Raw genomic sequence first — 20,210 nt, forward strand, 5'->3', positions numbered from 1 at the left:
AGAGAGAACACGTCAATGGCATTAGGTATTTATGCACATAACATGAGCAACAGGCGACGCACAAGTGTTCTAAGATACACATGCAGTTCTGTATGCGCATGCAATCAGATATTTACCTACTAATTAGGAGGTTCAGTCATATTATGAGCCTTTACACAGACATGATGGGCTCCCGTTTTCAATGTCTTCCACGTACTTTTGTAAGCTAGAAAGGTCAAAGCAACCCCCAATATTCAAGGAATTACTTGAAGACTTAAAAATGTATTTGCCTGATCAAGACTAAAGCCTTCAGTTTCTCTTAGAAATTATTTAAATTTAATACAATTATTGTGGGTGATGAATTGGAGAAAAAGGCTTGGAAGATTTATCAAGCATTAGGAAAAGCAGTTCACATTTCAGTAGTGGATAAGCACATTTTTTTTTTTTTTTTAAATACTTGACAACCCATTTGGCAGTAATATTTTTTTCTGTAAAATATATAGTGGTGGTATGGTTTCATCAACTTCCCACAAAGCCGCTCTTAGGAGTGGGACACTGAGATGAATTGTTCATGTCATTAAACTCAGCATCAATATTTTGTTCCTGTTTTCAAAGATCTTTTTGGTTTTTCTGCATATTAAACAGAACATCCAGAAAGAATCTGCTTGTCTTCATGTGCTTATGTTTGAGGGATTAATGCTTCATATTTGGCTCTGAGATTTAAAGCTGAAAATAATTAAACAATTGTCTAATCCTAAAAGACCATTTCTGCACAAACAGCGGGAGTGGACAAATCGAGAAAACCATTAGCATTTAAAAACCATCTCATTCCTATTCTCACAAAAGCATGAGATGCTTTTTTCCACCTATATCTTTATTTTTAAGTGTGAATGCATTTAATTTCCATTAAAAATCAACCATGACACTGCAGCATATTGGTGCGCCCAAGCACATTCTTTGCAGACAGAAAGGGAACGGAAGATGCTTTCACCGGCGCGGCTCCTGCCTGCGCCTTTGCGAAGGAGCACGAGGCATCCGTGTGAGCAGACCTATGGAACAACCTTTTCAACTTCACCGTCTGTTAGAGACGAGTCAGCATGGAAAGCTAACCCCTGCACCCCCACATGTCTTTAATCCTGGCCACAAAGAGGACTAGATTATTACCATCATCTCAACGGACTTTTTTTTTTTTTTTTTTAAAGAAAATACCCAATAATTTAGATGTTTCTTTTCACGCTTGCAGGATTAAGCAAGAGGCAGGTCTAACCTAGGCGCCTGCAAGGGTGGAGGTTGCTTTCGTAGAGTCACCTATCACACAGAAGTTGCAGAGACCTGTGACAGGAACATGAAGGTCGGTACGGGAGTCCCTAGAAGGGCAGCGAAACACAGCAGGTGTTGGTGGCACCTGGATTAGCAGGTCATCAAACCCCCCACACAGCTCCGTGCCTCTCTAGGGATGCCCACGCTGGGGAAAGAAGGGCAGTGAATAAAGCCTCAGGAGGCACGGGAGTGGGACATAAGCCCCTGTCGGCTGCTGGAGGGCAGAGAAAGGCACGTCCACAGCCAGCACCAGCCTGAGACAGACAGAGGGGAGGTGGTCAGGAGTCAGTCACCAGCACCTCTGGTCCTTTTGCTGGGGGCAGTGAGTGTAGACGTGGTGGCCACAGTCCCTGCCTCTCTGAGGTCTGATGCTGGGCAGAGCCCTCGGGTACGTCCCTGTGCTTGCGCAGGTGGGAATGTGAGTGAGATAGATACATTTTAAAATAAAATTACCATCTCCTGTACTGCAATCCCTGGTTTAGCATTGCTACCTTGGTGCTATGCCACCGCAGGACCCTCTCCTGCAGCATGTCCCTTGTTTTGCTAAGCCTCTGAGGGCTGCGTGTGAATTAGAGGCACAAGGTCTACCACGACCGGCGGAGAGCATTCGCACACCTGATAAACCGCGTTGAGAGCGGGCATTACTGCAAAGCATCCACAGGGACAAGTGTTAGTTCTAAGCCAAAACTGCTTTCCACAGCGATAGCAAAGCGTATACATTTTCATAGGTGTGATGCAGCAGCAAATACATCCGCCTCCACTTCCCGCTCTCCTGCAGCGGGGGTAAATGCTGGGGGCACAGCGGTGCCCATGCCCACAGGAGAAGATGTACTGTACCTTGTATTTTGAAGATGACATCAGCCAGGACAGGCGTATTAAAGAACAGCCTGAGAGAAGTATTATGCAGCCGTTTCATCTGGTGAGATCTGCAGTCCTTTACAGTGTTTAGCTGCAATATAAATAATTATATTATTAGAACATTGTCATGTACAGTTGCCACAGAATAAAAGATTACAAGGCATTATTTATATAGGGAAACTTAACAACAGACTTTTGCTTTCTATGTTGTGTTCCTTTGCTAATGCTACTCAGCCGTGCCTCTTGCATGTGCAACCCTCTGCAATCACCTTTATCATTTAATTTCCTATTTCCCACAGTGAAGCTGCTCCAAGTCGTCTCTGTCTCCTTCACTCACACCCCAGCTCTTGCCTTGGTACTCTCTGACCTGTGACAAAACTGCCCCCATCCGGCACCTCTGGGCAGGTTTGACTGCACCACGAATTTTCTGGACTCCAACCTTTTTCACACATGTCCTGCTCAGACCCGGGACTGCAGAAACACAAGAGCTGAGGGCTCTGGGGGGAGCGTTGTTGGGACACACACCCACCCCCTGGCGCGATGCCGCGTACAGATGCAAGGCAGCCAAAAGATGTGTGTTTCTTGATATGGCCCTGATATTGCCTCCACGGAGGCAGAGGGAGCTCACAGGCTGAAGCACAGACTTCCCTTACAATAATCTGGGTATGTTAGCGTCAAGACCGTCCAAAACCCAGTACTTCCAGTTAGTTTTTCAGTTTTGTTTTTCTTCCTTTAGAAATGGAACCTAAAGCCACCAAAAGAAACATCATCAAAATCATACCACTAAATTGTGATAAGTGAAATTCAGATGAGGTTGAAGTTATGGTTAAAATTTTATCTAATTTATACCGTTAATTTTTATCACAAAAATCACAATTCAATTCCACTCCTCATGTCTTCAAAGAAGAACTTTAAAATGTGAAATAAAAGTATCCCAAAGCATAACAAAACCCCAGAATAAACTACTCAGGCTTATTATCTCAAAAGTTTTTATGACTCTCTAAGTCCAACACTACAAAAGTTTTAGCTGTGGACACTTAGGAGTGGCAGGCCTACAGCTGAGCGATCATAAGCTTAAAAGAGCTAAGAAACTTTAAAAATATGTTATCTCAAGACAGTCTGAGATGATTCTCCACTTAAATTAACAGAAATACTTTATGCAAATTGGATGGTGTTAGGGGATGTATAAGGTCTATCAGCAAATGGCTGTTAAAACCAATTCTATGTTGTAATTTTTTATTAACATTATACCACATTATTAATTACATTTTACTGTGAAGACATCTGGTGATTTAAATATATTGGCTTATAGGCAGATTTACCCATTGCAACACTTATAAGAGAAACTAACTCTCCCAATCTACTGCAGAAACATAACTTTTGGCACACACTCAGAAAAGCAAAGCTTTCCTGGGCAGCCTCTATTACATGAGAATTAGGAACACATAATCATATTGTTAGACCATGTGCAAAGCTGTGGGTATGAGTAATCCTTTTAGGATACCTACTGTGAGCTTTTTACCGATTACAGTAGTTCTGCACGTTGCATCAGCATCTCTGTGTTTCTGTTCTGTACATGCCTGTGAACAACCCACTGATTAAGTAATAAAAGCTGTGTAAGCCAAGGTGAGTTTAAAACAAAGACTGACAAGGAAACCTTGTCTACAAAGCAATCTCCTTTAAATATTTGTAAAAAACAAATTCCCTTTAGAGCTTAAGTAACTAATACTAGCAGTTGCCCCATGAGAGTTCGATGTACCTTCCCTGGAGTTTTCAGGATACATTTAACTTTTTCAAGCACATGCTCTGTTTCCTCTGGATCCTTCACTTTCTTTCTTATATCCTCTTCTAATTGTTCCCAATGGAAAGCACCTGTCACAAGACCAGGTAAAGCTGGATTATAGATCAATAAGGCACAGGCCTTAGTAGGCAGAGAAAATATATTATCCCTGACAAACAGGTTCTGAAGAAACTGTATTTTTTGCACATAGATAAGCCAGATCTTTCTGCTTAGGAAGGGCAAGATGCAACTCTTGCACACCAAAACCTCCATGGTACTTTTACAAGAATGCCATCACGTACAGACATATCAGGGCACCTCCCTCGCTTTCAAAATCAATTTCTGTATTCCTCCCAGTTCAACCACTACACATCGCAGGTAGATATTCAGGAAAAAATCCCAAATGTCTCAACATTTATGGAAGTCCTTTAGCTGCTGCTCATATTGCTGGTTGCATTGCTTTGCAGGTGTCTGAACCAGAAGAGCTTCATGCACAGTTATATTCTGAAACTGGTAGCTAAAAACAGCGCAAATTTTGCAGCAGGATTTCTTTTTTTCTTGTTTTCAGAGTCAAAACCATGACATTCTCTTAGGTCTCCCCATAGCTTTCTTGGAAAAGCTAAAAGTGCTGACTGGCGTTAAACATAGTTTATCCTTACACATTTTGCTGTAGTAAGTCTCAAAGACACCACAGGGCTTTTTGGTAACTTTCAGCTCTGATCCCCAGGGCCATGCAGCAAAGAGGAGTCAGAGGGGGATAAAGCTCAGGGTAAGGCACAAGTCGGCAGAGCTCTGAAGGCACGCTGCTGCAGAGAAGGCTGGAACAGCACGTACAGCACATGGTGTCGTTAGCTCTGTCAGCTCCTACGTATACCATAGGTAAGGCTTTATAACCTCACGGGTGTAATGTCATGGCCCTGAAAGGCCCAAGAGGATGACACTGCCCCATGATCTGATCTCTTCTCAGCCTGTGCCTTAAACATCTTTGGCAGGCCTTGCCATCTCTCAGAGGTGCCAAACAGCGCCATGACTTCTGGCAGCGCCCGCCAGGCTGGGAGCTGTGACTTGCAGCAGTTTCATCTGCAGCGGCGCAAACTTTCCCACCTCTCTGGCTGACGTAAGCAAAAGTAAAATTAATGCACAGAAGGCAGCAGACACACTTCTCCTTCACCCGCTGAAACTCCAGGTTTAATCCTCTAATAAATAATAAAAAAAAAATCAGTCCATTCACACTGAAAAACTTCTGCATCCGTTCTTTATGTTTGACACTGGTTTGGAAAGAACTGAAAGGGATGCTTTCACTGAACAGCTTCTAACTGAAAGCTGAAAGAGCCTTCCTTGTGTCTTCACAAGCCCGTGTTCATGTCTCAGCTGCTAAGGCAGAAACGCTTTTCATATGTCAGGCAGGTATCAGGCTATGGAGATTGTCTAAGCTTCTTTATGGATACAGCTCTAACAGTATAATTATTTGGGGTTTTATTTTTATTAGTTAAAATCAGAATGCATCATTAAAAAGTCTGCTAATTCTTTTGACAAGTATAAAATGTATATTCTTATGTACTGACATCTTGCAAAATATTTTGTAAAGGATAAACGGGTATCAGGTACTTCCAGAAAAAAACAAATTATCTTTCACCTGAGGATTCCTAAGCAACAGTTAAAAAGACAGAAAAATATCAGTGCCATTTAATAGACAGCTGGGATTAGGTAGGTGATGTCGCTGTCTGTACTGAATTGTTAGCAAAACACATGCAATGTATCAGAGCCCCCGGCACCCCAGCCAGTTATCAGTGTTTTCTCTTCAGCAGCACCATACCCAGAACAGAAATCACTTCAGTTTTCTTAAATAACCCTGCACTCTTGTCAATGTGTTTAGAACGTGCAACCATTTTAAATATTTTAAAAGCCTGAAACTGTCTCAAACTCCTTTTTGGCAAAGCCTTTTAATATTGTTCATGTTAGCCTATAGACTTTCTTCAGTAAAATATGGCACTTAATTTACGTTTGTTAAATCTAGAAAGACAAATAATTTAATGCTTATTGAATCTAGGCAAAGGTTTTTTTTCATATAGACACTGTTTGTAATAATCACAACGGGTAATATAGATGTAGCAGCACGGAAGAACAGCATCGCCCAGCAGCAAAGGCTTGTTCCTTCGGGCGATGCACGTTCTCCTTCATGAGGCATCAGCTGCAAGAGAAATGAGTAGCCGGACCCATTCCGGGGGGTACCTGAATAGATGAAGTGGAGGATGTCTGGCAGGCAAGAGCAGAAGATGGAGTCCTTCACCACCACCCTCACCGGTGGGGCGCCGCGGGGGGCCGGGGCGAGGGCGGTCCCCGTCTCCACTGCAAAGAGGCTCCGCGCCATCTGCATGATGGAGGCGTCGAGGATGTCGGCAGGGCTCTTCACCTCGAAAAGCAGCATGAAGAGCTGGCTGACGGAGCAGAGGATGACCTTGTGAGCCTCCACCATCATGCTGAGGTCCTCAGGGTAGAACACCACGTCCGCGCACTGGCAGCAGCAAAGCAGGTTGTGCAGGTCCGCGTTGTAGTGCGAGGCTTCACCCTTTAAGATCGGCATTTTTTCTGCAAAAGATAATGAGTCGGGCTGTGGAATTTAAGCACGTATTAACCACAGGACAGCTCAATTCCCAGAGAACTGACCAAATGAAGGACAACTTTTGAGGGAAGTATAAGAAATAAGAAAATTTCTTACATGCCATTTGAATATGTTTAGTAAAATACTCCAAAAATGGAAATATTTAGTATAGTAAGATAAGAAATATAAGAAATACTTAGTTTAGTAAAAAGCATCCATCCTTTTACAAAACCTCTTTAGGGACTTATGTTTGAAAGAAACCTTGCCTGTGAATCCCAGACCTAAGGGATCTGAGTAAATTTCTAGTACGTGTGAGAAGAGACAAGTACCTTTATAGAGGTAACTACTTGCCAGTAATTATTTCACTGAATAAATGCATCAGATGCTCAGGAATCATGTGCAGGAAATCACCTGCAGGGGCATACACCTCTCTCTTGTTTTATTTGCAGCAAATAAAAATATCACTTGATGATATTGTAGAATAATACAGCATGAGGTAATGACTTTCTTCTATAATTTGCCTGTAAAGCTTTTATTAATTTACATTTGCATGATTTCATCAAGTACACCAGAAAACCACTCCCATTATTTTTGTCTAAAATAAATTAGAAGTCCATTGCAATCTTACATATTGCTATACAGTTCTCCCCAAATTAACTAAACCGCCTCTAAGAGATGATGCAACTAGAGCAACATAACCAGAGCAGCTGATGACAGATAGCATAGCTCACAGTAATGATAACAAAACGTTAATTGCACAAAGAACATGACACACGTAATGAATTATACTAGACACAAGAGGTCAGCAAGCACCTGGCTGTTCAAGCTGAGGTGGTTGAACTCGACGGCACTTCTGCGTCTTTTTCTTTTTCTTCATTTTTTCAGATGACTTCTGATTCAAACTTTGGATCATAAAATATTCCAGCTGAAACACAAAAGGTATTTTTTAAAAATCCTAGTTATTTAAGAACAACATAGACATCAAACTAAGGAGAACGAGTGGGTGCAGTACGCAGGACTGAGGCTACCACTGCCATGAACAGTCATCCAGGTCACCAAGTCCCAACACTCCTTTACCAGCAGAAGGTACCAAATGTAGTTGGAGTTACCACAACTTAAAAGGCTATTAATTGAAATGATGGTGGTTAATTCTCTCACATTTAATCCTCCCCGATATGACAGACATAAAGATATTCAATTGGCCAATTTCTGCAGATGCTAATTACAGAATTAGAGAAGAATAAGACTTGATGGATAACGATCAGGTGCAAGTGATGGAAATAACAAAACCACAGATGAGCCCTTCAGCCTGCACCACTACCCAATGCTACCGCGTCCTCTGGAAGTCACACTACAGGATGCTCTTTGCGGGCAAGGTTTGTTTCACTGGGACAGACTACAGTGTCATCACTGTACCTGAGGGGAAATGACCCCTTTTGCGGGAACAAAGAGGCACAAAGGGTAGTTCTGTTTGAGTTAATGTATGTCTTAAACACTTGTATCACCCAAGGTGTTACTGCAGCAGATATAGTGCTTTCTAAAAAACAGAAAAATACTGTGTCTGGACCAGATGTTGAGTGAATTCCTTGTTTTCAATTTGAAGTGAATGGATCCAATAAAAATTAGCTAATGGTTGTGCCAGATATTCCAAGTTACTATCAACTCCCATGGAAACACGCTATACTTACTTACACACCAGGGGAAAAACTGTACAAACCATGAAATCACTTTGCCAAAAGAACTGCATTTTTTTTTTGTTCAAGCCCAAATGCCACTGGGAAAGTAACCAAACGGTTCAAAAAAGGCTGAGCTTAAAACACCTCGTAAAACTGAAAATGGAATATCAGTGTGAAATATAATTTTGTGGAGGAGACAAATACATTTGAAAGACTGTATTTAGAGATCATTCAGTGGGCTTCCCTGTCTTCAGAGAGTGGAAAAAGATCAAGATCATTAGAGGTGGGGCTTTTCAACAAATCTGTCAGGTTCTGCCTTGTTCAGCTTCACGGCATCCGACGCAGGCTCTGCTCAGGATTGCGAACCATGCCACAACGCAGACTGAGCAACCACAAGAATATGCTAAAAAAATCAGGGATTCAACAGTCTTACCTGTCTCACTTTACATGTACAACAGCCATGAGAGTTCAAGCAACCTGGGCCAGGGTTGCACCACCCTTGTTATAAAAAAATTTCTTCCCAATATCTAGTGTTAGCCTAGCGTCAGTGGGAACTCGCCCCCAGTGGGAGAGCTCGTGGTCTGCCCCTGCCTGCTCTCCAAAGCCCTGGCATTGGCCATGTGTGTGCTACCCTGCTTTTGAGCCAGGGGTTTCTCACTCACCGCTCCTCCAAAGTACTTCTGTATGTAGAAGTCATTAAGAGTGTGCAGTTCGAGGTAAGTAGCTGCGAGTTCCTTGGCCAGCTGCGCTCCCTCGGAGGTGGTGACACAGCTCCTCCTGTCTGAAGTGCACAGGGGGCAGGTGCAAGGCAATCCTGGCGTAAAAAGTCATGCAAATAAAGCCATGTTTGTCAAACAATCCACAATACTTACCTTCCTACTTAATTGTAAAGATACATTATTTAGAAAAGAAGAAAAGGGAAATGGAAAAATAGTTATTTTATAGTAAGAAATCTATAATTATGAAGAAAAATGAACTTATTAATCTGTTCAAAGTATTAGCTGCTAAACAGCCCTCAGCTTACAGTAACATTATTTTACATTCAGCTTTGTTAAGGCGGAGAAGTCAAGCAGGACTTCCAGAAGTCAGGTTTGGCCTAGGGCCTCAGGGTCCTTATATGCACAGGTGCTGTACCAGCCTGCAGGTGTTACCATCCATTAATGTCACCCTTAAACTTGTTCAATTATTGTGGCCTGTCCATGCAGGAAGCACGCACTGTAACAGAAGGGAAAGATTTCCACTGCAGTCCCGGCTGTTATGGGCATGTACGTACCACGGAATATGATTTCATTACACATATTTTACTTTTTTTTTTAAGACAGAATAGGTATTTTTTGAAGATTATACTGGTTAACCGATAAAAATCTGTTAGCCACCCTGGCTCAACTTTGCTTAAAGCCGGTAAGAACTTGCCAGCCATGAATGTGCTTTCAAATGTGCCATGCATCCTGTACATCAATTTCCTCTGCTCAGACCTATGGATAACATATAATAACAGAGCTCTATTTTACTTCTTTTAGCAGCACCACAAAGGATTAAGACCTTAGTAACTTGTATGAGCAAACTGCTGTGTTTACACATATCTCCTATAAACAAAAGGGCTCTGTGACCACACAGCAGACTGCTCCAGCAGGTCCCAAAGCAGAACCGGGACTGAAGAGCCTGACTCCTCCCATGGTCACATTATTTAGAGAGGAAGACATAAAAAATGAGAGTGGGAAAGAGAAATGCCAGCAGTGGAGTCACTCAGATTGGTGGTATCTTGCACAAATAAGTGCAAGAAGAGGTGTTGGGGAAGGCAAACATTAGTTTAGCAAGACCGTGCTTTTAGAATGGCAGGTTTATTACCCCTGTGTAAATTAGACCATAAAACACTTGATCATTATCAGTGAATTGCTAAAGGGAAGAAAATAAAGATTTAATTGTCATAGAGTTCTTTAACAGTCCTTTCTCAATCATTGAGCAAAAGATATATAAGTAGACCGTGGCAAAAAGGAACATTACGTCCACAGAAGATACACTTCATATAGCTTAATATTTCTTTGTACATCATAAAGTAAATGTCTACATCCATCATGTCCCTTACTTGTGACTGGAGGGGTGCTCAGAAACACTTGTTTTAGTCAAACTCGTAAAGTAAAAGACATTTTACTCATTGCTTTGGGAAACAAGTAATTAAAAGTCAGGCCCCGTGGCTAAAAGGTCCATATAGAAATCAACAAAAGCACAATGCAAAACATTTGGAAATACAGAATAAAGTCTGTACGTTTGTTCTATCGGTATCTGTGGTATTAATCCTGGACTTTACTTCCCTGGTGTAAACACACAGAGGTTACTAACAACTACCCAAACTGTGCACGTGGTCTCACCAGCATTGCCCTCGGCTGCTGGACACTTTGTAAGTCCACGTGGTCCTTCCACAATTGAGCAACTTTGATTTTCATATTGATGAGACTGCAACAACAACTTGGTGCTAGCTAAATATTCAGTGTAAAATTGATTTGCATCATTCCCACAGCAGACTACCAATCAGCCTGGACAGGGCGTTGTGCGAACAGGTAATCTGGCCTGTTGAGGGCCCTGGTTGGGAGAGTCCCTTGGGAGGCAGTCCTGAAGGGCAAAGGGGTCCAGGAAGGCTGGGCTTTCTTCAGAAAGTCTTGCAGGCACAGGAGCTGGCTGGCCCCATGTGCCGTAAGAGGAAGTGGTGGGAAGACCACCAGCCTGGCTGAACAGGGAGCTTTTGCTGGGACTCGGGAAAACAGAGATTTTACCACTTTTGGAAGAACGGGCAGGCAACTCAAGAAGAGTACAGGGGTCTTGCTAGGTCTTGCAGAGATGAGGTGGTGGAGTCACCTGGAGGTGTTAAAAAAACATGTAGACGCGGCACTTCAGGGCATGGTTTAGGAGGCCTGGGGGTGTTGGGTTGGCGGTTGGACTTGATGATCCTAGAGGTCTCTTCCAACCTTCATGATTCAATGATTTTAGAATTCTATAGATTTTAGAAATCTATACCGTAGCTATACCATAACTACTCTGCCATGACTGGCCAGCTCTGTTGGCGTGGCCGTGGCAGCATGTGGCTGGCACCCAAGGGGCTGGTATGTCCATTCATCTGATGACATCCTAGCAAATTTTGAGGCTTTTCCCACCCCCTCTCCAGCAGCTGCAAGCTGATCGCCTTAGTTTTCATCTCACACACCAGAGATATTTTATGCCTGAGAAATGACCAGAGACAACTCATAACCATTGGGTTTATCTCATGCACTCAGATGCATGCTGATTAATCCAAAGCACAAGAGTTAATCCCCATGTGTGATGGCTCCACAAGAATAGTTGTTGCAGAGGTCAAAGCAGGATAAGATGCCTTTCATCACCAGGGTTAATTAAGCATAAAGTTCTTGCCAATACACCAGTCTACAGAGCTGTAATACATGCACAAATTACTGTCTCCCTGATAGACTAATTGTTTCTGTTAACAACTTGGAAAAACACTCAGCTTCTACTGAAGTTACAGCATCTCTAACCTCCAAGTGAGCTTTTAACTGTTACTACAGGAGACTGGATACGTACCGTTTTTTCTTGCACCAATAGCAGAAACTATTACTGGAACTGAAGAGTTGTTTAATGCTTTTTTTATCATTGGGATATAACGGTCCTTTAGTTCTTGAAATGAATTCTTGTCATTGACAGAGTATTTAATCACAATAATATCAGCTCCTCCAATGAGACTGCGAGAGGTGTACCAGTCACTGTCAAATATGTCCTAAATAGAAAAAACACTGATCAAGAATTTCCTGTCTATAAAGGAAAAGGTGAACTATTGAACAGTCTTAATGCAAAACCTTACAGAAGTATTTTTAACTGATAAGTTAATCTCTATTTGAAGACCTGAAACAAATCGCAGAACTCATGCTTTGTAATTTCCTTGTTTGGAGAACAAGTTGTTTATTATAAAAAATTATAAATCTGTCTTCTGAATTCAGGAATTCTTCAGAGAGAAGAAAAACCAGGGTTTTTCTAAGAAAATGCTTTGCAGGAAGAAACTTTACTGGTTTACTTACTTATCTTTCAAACTTTTTAATTAAATGAAAGCAGCTTCAGTGGTAGAGTTTTGCAGCAATTCATACAAAACCATTATTTATCATAACATTTTAGGGAAAGGGTTACACGGAAGTATGCCATGTGCCTATGAACATTTAAATGCAATTTTCATCATTTGATGTGATTTTTATCTGCTTCGCAAGAGCTTCCATGTGGCTTTACAAGCATTTATGTCTTCAAGATAAGGACTTTAATCACATAACTAAACTTTCTTTTTCTTGTCTTCACATTCGTCATTGTTCTGTGCTTTAAGACTTGCACTCTAAAATTATTTTGTGTCCTGTTAATTCAGAACTATGCTGAATCCACATGTAATGCACAGTTATTACTTGTACGTTTGTCATTATAACTATAATTTCACAATTTCTGCTTTAACTAAAGGTAGCTCATAAGTACCAATGGGAGCCATGGCTTTGCACATATGCGCAATTGAAAAATTCTTGATAGAAATCCGAAACGGGTCCAGAGAACTGAAAATCAACTCAACAAGCTAAAACAGTACTACTGCTTGGAACAGAGAGACCTTATTGTAGACTTTCAAGTGAACACAAAAGAAGTGACAAAAGGGACCCAAAGTTTGGGCTGGGGATGGTCGATGTGATTTTTGAAGAACAGGTCACGGAAATAAGAGCATTACAGATGGGAACCAGAGAAATACATAAGAGATTATTAACACCAGCAAGTGGCCTGCATTGTCAATTTCATTATTTTTGATCACTTCAAAAGGGTCATTGTTTCAAACCTGTGGTGAAGCAGCTGCCATGCTCTCAAGTACAAGAGGTAGCGTGAACTTGATGGAAACGTATCAGTGGGCAAATATTTGCCTAGGCTGTCAGTGCATGTCGCACCCAATACAAATCTTGCATTTACAAAGGAATAAGTGAGGACATAAAGTATAATAGGCCATTATTATGTTTAATAATGGATTTCTTAATTAATTATTTTTATTAATTTATTTTATATTATCTATTATAATTATATTTCAATTATATACATATTAAAATAAAATGTTAATAATTAAAAAACAAATACACACCAGACACGCTCTGCTATGGCCCTAGCCCTCATCCTGGCCTTCCAAGGGGAGCACTGACCCGTAAAACACCAGCCCAGAGACCCTCCATGCCCTAACCCCAACCAATGGCAGCTCTACTGCTCATCTCATTGACGGGAATCTCCACAGAGTACCTTGAAGTAGACTTGTGTTTGTCTGTGTGAGCATGCTCGTGCACGTAACACAACAGCAGCCTAAGAGGTCAATACCATAAAGAAAAATAAAACACCCCAAAGAACATCATAAAGAACATTTATTTTCTAATGAAAGTAATAGTGATAAGAAAAGTAGTCGTGTTTTGGAACACAAAACAACAGAAGGAAAGCATGGCCATTACCTTATACAATTCCCCTACCCTTGTTGTATTTAGCCCAACTTGCCATATTTCCATCCCCGCAGGTGTGGGGAAACTGAGCAAAAATCCGCACTGAAAACAGCCACACAGCTGTGCAAATACACCTCTGTTTAACTATTAGGGGAAATAAATCCTATGGAGCTGCGGTGCAGGCTGTAACAGCTGTCCAGGTGTGGGTGGCTGCACGTTGCAGCAGGTTTGTGGAGGTCTGTGCTTTCCACTGCCCTGTGCCACCACTGTCTGTCTCTGTTAATGCTATCGCGAAGGTTTTTACCGAAGTTTATGAAGTTCTGGTGGGGCCGGACCCCACCTGCGCAAGGTGAGAGCCAGCCAGGGGCACACCAAGAGGTGAAAAACACAGAACGTGCCAACTGATGTCTCACGACACCTGATTTCTGCTGTTGTTCTGCAGTTCCCCTATGCCCTCACATATCGGATTTAACGCCCCCAAAGCCCATTCTTGAAGACGGATGCTACGCTTAAAAACACAGAGGGGAAAGAGATGTTCCCAGAGGTCGTGTTGCAATTTATTTTGTAATGTATCAGCATAGCATAGTCTGCTCTGCGATGGGAAAATCCTCCAAAGCGTCTCTGACAACGAAGGGTTATCTACCCAAAGCATCACTGAGACAGATCATCTGGAGCCTTAGCCAGGTTAAGCTAGTTTACTTGATTCACGCTTTTAGGGAAGCTTTCATGCAAAAATGGCAGAGGGAGTTTCTTCAGATGATGAACAACAGTTCAGATTCTGGAATAACCTTAATTCTAGGCTCCAGCTATGAAATGTATGTAGCAGCTATTCCTCATCATGCTTCCTCCTCTTGGCACAGTTCATTTCTCAAGACAGCCATTGACAAAAGGGAAAAGTAACTGCATAGCTAAGGTTATTATAATATGACCTTATTAATTATAATTATACTCCTATCGCTGTTCCTCTCAGGACTTATTAGAAAAAAGCTTCATTCTTTCCTTGCATGTCTCCATTATACATGTCTCATAATATATTCTTGCCATTAGAAAATCATACTTCTCATGGATTAATGTTGAAAATAAAGCCTTCAGAGACAACGAAGATGCATTTTTCCTACACAGTCACATGAACCCTCAAGAGGACAATACTTGCTTTGTTAAAAATAATGTATGAATGCCTTTATGGAATGGCAGTGGAATCCACTGTGCCCTTGCAAACCCCACACTCTTTCTGAAAGCTGCCTGTAAATGTCCCCAAGCCCACCTACCCTGGCCCTTGGTCTGGGGCATCCGCGATAGCAAACACTCTCTGGGAGGGCAAGGGAGCCTGGCCGTCCCCAAAGACCATTGCTCTGGGATTTGCACTGGGAATACTGGGAAGTTCATCTCTCTCCAGGATCCATTTACTGACATGTTCCCCATTAACAGAGCCTTCTTTCCAGAGACGCTTTTCACGCCACATACCAGAGCCTTCCCCTTTTTCTCAAGGTTTCTCTGCAATTTCTAATCAGTCGGGTCTGCAGCAGAACCAATTTTGCAGCTGTACTCTCCATAACTTACTACTCCTCTGAATTTACTCAGGATACAATCATTTACTGGAAACTGCCAACTTCAGACAGCCAAGCTTAAAAATGAGAAAGGATGACATGCTAAAAAATGAAAGTTGCAAGCTACGGTTTCGTACTGAAGCAGTAATTTGACTTGATTTCTAAAAACAACACATAAAATTTAAAAGTGGATCAGATTCCTTTACCTTCAGACACGTTAAGGGCCAGCCAGCCTAGCGAGCACACGGAGCACAAGGATGCTCATGCAGGGAAAAAAGCCAGATAACTGCACCATGGATGCCACGGACATAAGAAAGCCACAGGGTTCAAGCAAATACTACTGTTGGTGCAGTAAAAAAAGCAGGCAGAAAAAAGTGAAAAGACTCAGGGAAAGAAATTGTTGAATGGGAGAATAAAAAAAAATAATAAATCACAGAACACCTTTCCAAAATCGCAGTTAATGTGTTTGAGCACTAGCGGGTCCCCTGGAGGTCTGCCGCTCTGCGCAAGCCTCTGAGCAGGCACAAACACAGCACAGCATCCACCCCTCTGCGAGTGCCGAACCCAGCACAAGGCACTCTCCAACACCCAGCTGCAAGAGAGAGCAGTTTTTACAAACTAAGGGAAAACAAAAAAATTCTGCAGGTACTGTTCCCGGGAGGGGAGAACTCCCCACAGCCAGGCAAGAACAAAAACACAAACCCAGGTCGCTCACAGCGGGGAAAAAATTACACAGGACAGCAAGATCCCCAGGCCAGGGCTGGAACACCCCCATATCCCTGCAGTAACGCTCCAAACAAGAGAGGTAACGCAGGTAGGGGACACTCACGGTGCAGTTGTCATTGTGCCATTTCTTTCTGAGTATCATAATTAAATGTATCAAATCATGAATTATAGCTCCTATGCTATGCTTCGTTCTGAAGTTGAGGAAGGCTCACATGCCACCAGCTATTACGAATTCTGCCTGCACTTTTTCTGCAGTTTTCACTTGTATGTGTGCAAAAGCTTAACAAAATTCAGCATGAAGTGGTTGAAGTTGCAAGCTACACACAAGCCAATAAAATGGCAACTCAGTCCCCAGGACTGACAAATCTGATATAAGTGTTAAATAAAGCAACATTTTCCAAAGCAAATCTTAAAATTCATCTTGCGAATCACTCCTTGTGAGCTCCCATACTGAGGTTGCCCTCCCAAAAAATCAGAAAAACTGGGACGAGCTAGTTCAACATGCTTTATGAGAACAACACTTGAGCAGCATGGATTAGCAACTCATCAGCTATTAAAATCACAATATTCAGCACGGATGTTAACACGAATACACATTTTCCCGAGTTCTTTATATCTCCTCTCATCCTGGGTCTGCATTTTTCATCAAAATGTTCTCCAGCCACATGAATCACAAGGATGTTGGCCCGACTGCGTATCCGTGCCCTGCACGCGAGAGATGTTGGCACACAGCTTTGCAAACGTAGCTCAGGGCACAGCGGGCCATAGTGATATACCCAGCAACGGACACACGGAGACCAGCGCAGTTTTGGGAACGGTGACATTTTACCTCCGGATTTTGAAAAGTCTGCTCCACCGCTACCTCTACAACCCCGTGTCATCTGCGATAACGACAGCGTCCTCCCCAAAGCCATCACTTCCGTTCATCACCCTGCAACCGCCGGAGGAAAGAGAGCTCCTCGCAACATGCTGCCGCGGTTTTGCACATGGGCAAACACGAATTTATCCTTGTAATTTTCTAAGCCAATCAATATCAAAGAATATAGAACCTGCACAGGCAGTTAAAATATTTATAGAGCCTCTGTGTGAAACAGCAGTGCCACGGCAGGTTGGGAACACGTTTCTCCCATGTCTGTCTGTACCATCTGATGGGCATGGCCTTGGGTAATCATGCCCAAGAAGCCAGTTTGGCAGACACCTTCAGTAACACTCGCCATATAAAACACCACGCTTTCACGGCAGCACTGCTGCTGTTTCACCAACCACGTACCCAGCAGGATGATGCCACCGTGCCACTGTTCACTGCGTGGTCCAGACCTTCCACGTTTCTCCAACTCATCAGCACCTGAGCACCTCAGCAGCTGCTGAGAAACCTGGCTGCAGCCATTTCAGAGAGACATATAGTACATAGTAAGATGGCCAGCATCATAATATCACTGGGAAGAGTTCTGCTGAAGGCACCTGAGCTGTTGACCCCTCCTGCAGACTCAAGAGAGTTGAGCAGTGTCCCGGGCTGACAAGACAAGTGCAGCAGCAGACCGAAACACGAGCAAACGCACCCTGTACCACAACCCGTCGCATAAAAGAACCTGCCCATGCACTGGGGCGCTCTGCTTGGTACACTTGAAGCTACGCTGCTTTTCCAGACTGATAGCAGCAGAGGACAAAGAGCACTTTGCTGTCCTTGAGTTTGGAGACTCACAGCTATCAGCGCACTCAGTTGCCAAGTCTATGTCTAGGACTGGCTTGCCTTAATCATATAGATTTAATCTAGATCAGATACACACCTCTGGTAAAATGCAAATCCACCTTTCCATTATGCTCAGATGACAGAGATGGAAATAATGCAAGGCCCACCACACCACCACCTCTATGTGTCAGTAACGTGCAACAAGAACCCTTTTCCGTGACGAACAGGACATACTGGCAACAACAACTCTTGAGGCAATGTCAGTAAAGATTTCCAACTGCCACGTACCATTTCCCAGGTTACCAGAGGTACAGTCCTGAAAGGACCTCTGTGAGGTAGCCAACCTCAAGCATCCAGCCTTTGGAAAGCAATCCTGCTATGCTTAACTCTAGCAAGGAGAGTTTTACTCGGAACTAAGAGCAGAGTCCTGCTGCAGAGTCCAGCCCGCCTAACGGAGATGTCTTCTACTAAGCAAAACAAGCAGATTTTTTTCTTTGTTATTCCCAGTAATAGATCTTGTGCCTCCTTCAGCTGATAAAGGGAAAAACAACAGTCCTCAGAAACACAAAGCTGCATACAATAACAAGCTGGCTTTTCAAGGGCAAAAACGATGAGATCTCCTCAACTGCAGAACCTTATTTTGTAGAAGAGAAAATGCAAATAAAACGACACAAAAACACATGAACTGCGTCTCTAGTCTAGGTCCTTTCTTCTGCCCTTCTGCAGCTACCCCTGCCTGCCTTCCCCCCTCCCCTACCCACCTCCAGTCCTCTGAAACACCCTTTGAAGTCCTAAAGCCTTAATTTATATTCAGGAGCTTTTACTCATTGCTGCGCTCAAATGACTCGGGCAAACTGCACGTGCAGGTCACATGTGGCTTCAGAAGCTAAAAACAGGATCCCCCAGTTCCATCTGAACCGGCATCTGTACGTGCAGCTGACGAAAAAAAGCATGAGAAACAAGAGAACAGAAGGATAGTTACACTGGAACATTCCGTTTTTAAGATTACAGACTTCTGATCATGTATTCCTGGGGCTGTCAGGATTCCTGCAGATTCCAAAAAAAGTTTCCCTTACAGGACTGCAAAAAATCAACCTAAGGACAGAATTACGGAGCTGAAATTGATTATTGCTCTGATTTTTAAAAGCTGCTAAGCTTAGTTTTTTCTAGGGCTACTAAGTAGTCATTAAATATTTTTAAATTTAGATTATCAGTATCATTTCTTACATAATCATTGATCTGCTCATGCCCATAACCAAGTTATCTCACTTACTCACAAAAGTGCTGACAATCTGGCGTGGTGCCAAAATCCTTTTTTTTTTTTTTTTAACCTCCAAGTAAAGAAGAAAATGTTCAGATGTGATTACTCATAATAACAGAAGAAAAACGACCCCATATACTGTATTTTGCAAGATATCAGATCTTATAATCTGTCACTTTTCAAAGCTGGAAAACTCGGTACCTTTTCAGTTTTACAGAAAAAAAAGTTTTGTTTTATTGCTGATAACTAACTATTTGGAGAGAGTGCTTATGATGCAGTGTCACAGAAGTGGGGTTCTTCTTCAATAAAGTTTTCACTCAACAGCACAGCTGAAAATATCACCTTCCTATAGAGGAGGTCGGCAGCGGCGTGTTAATGAGAAAGTTTCTGTAGCACCTTGGGGACTTTCCAGCATTTGCCCGGTTATATTTTACACGACTTTACTATTTGCAATAATTCAAATACAAATAAAATCCCACAATAATGAAAATAAATTAAGAATTAAGATATAGCTTCATTTGTTTGAAACAGCTTCTACTGTTACGTGCAGTTAAAAATATTGGAGTACGATCTCTTACCCAGACAGGGCAGTCGTGTACCACCAGTCTGACGTTTCCAAACACGCAGGCTTGATACTCGGTAAAAACTGGGTTTCCAGCATGACTGGCAGACAAGCTGCTGTCGATCTGGGAAATCAGAGCACTTCTCCCGAGATAGCTCCAGATCAGGCTCGGCTGCTGACTGTCCTCAGAAAAGCCATCTCTTTCATTCCCAAAGGCTGCAATGTTAACCGACCTAAAGTGAAAAAAAAAAAAAAAAAAAAATAAAATAAGGACAGAGCTGTGTTAACAAAGATGAAGGGCAGGGATAACAGAAAGAAAAGAAAAAAAAAAAAGAAAAAAATCCCCTTAAATCAAAACTAACATGTTAATCCTTCCAAATCCTCTTCCCTCCCTGGATTTTAGCAGCCCCGTCATCGCCAGCGAAACACGTACATGATCTCCGATCCAGGCGCAGGGTGAGCGCGGAGCGGAAAAGAGACCTGGAAACGCCGCCTGCGCTACAAATCCCCGGCCGGGTCGGCTTCTTATATGTCCGCGGCCACCCTCGCCCCGCTGCGGTGACCTCTGGGGCTCCTGACGCATTCCCTCGCCGGCGGCCAGCCCGCCTACAGTCGGTGCCGGCGGGGGTGGGCGGGGGGCTGCGGCCGGGGGTGGCGGGGGCCAGCAGGGGCGGCACCGGGGGGGCGGCACCGGGGGGGCGGCCGCAGGTGAGCTCCGGGCGCGCGGCG

The 20,210-nt window shown here is 43.0% G+C and overlaps 1 protein-coding gene across 1 annotated transcript in view; it reads right to left on the reverse strand.

The window, feature by feature from the left end:
• The window catches only part of RHOBTB3 (Rho related BTB domain containing 3), a 36,148-nt gene that overhangs the window by 12,096 nt on the left and 3,842 nt on the right, over positions 1 to 20,210 (reverse strand). Inside the window, exons 3-9 of the mRNA XM_075079141.1 lie at positions 19,498 to 19,759; positions 11,786 to 11,978; positions 8,878 to 9,029; positions 7,353 to 7,464; positions 6,170 to 6,526; positions 3,917 to 4,029; positions 2,137 to 2,248 (exon numbers count right to left, since the gene is read on the reverse strand). Coding sequence (XP_074935242.1) covers positions 2,137 to 2,248; positions 3,917 to 4,029; positions 6,170 to 6,526; positions 7,353 to 7,464; positions 8,878 to 9,029; positions 11,786 to 11,978; positions 19,498 to 19,759 — 1,301 coding nt within the window. The remainder of the gene's footprint in view (positions 1 to 2,136; positions 2,249 to 3,916; positions 4,030 to 6,169; positions 6,527 to 7,352; positions 7,465 to 8,877; positions 9,030 to 11,785; positions 11,979 to 19,497; positions 19,760 to 20,210) is intronic.

This window comes from Phalacrocorax aristotelis, chromosome Z (genome assembly GCF_949628215.1).
Source record: "Phalacrocorax aristotelis chromosome Z, bGulAri2.1, whole genome shotgun sequence".
NCBI classification, from domain to species: domain Eukaryota; kingdom Metazoa; phylum Chordata; class Aves; order Suliformes; family Phalacrocoracidae; genus Phalacrocorax; species Phalacrocorax aristotelis.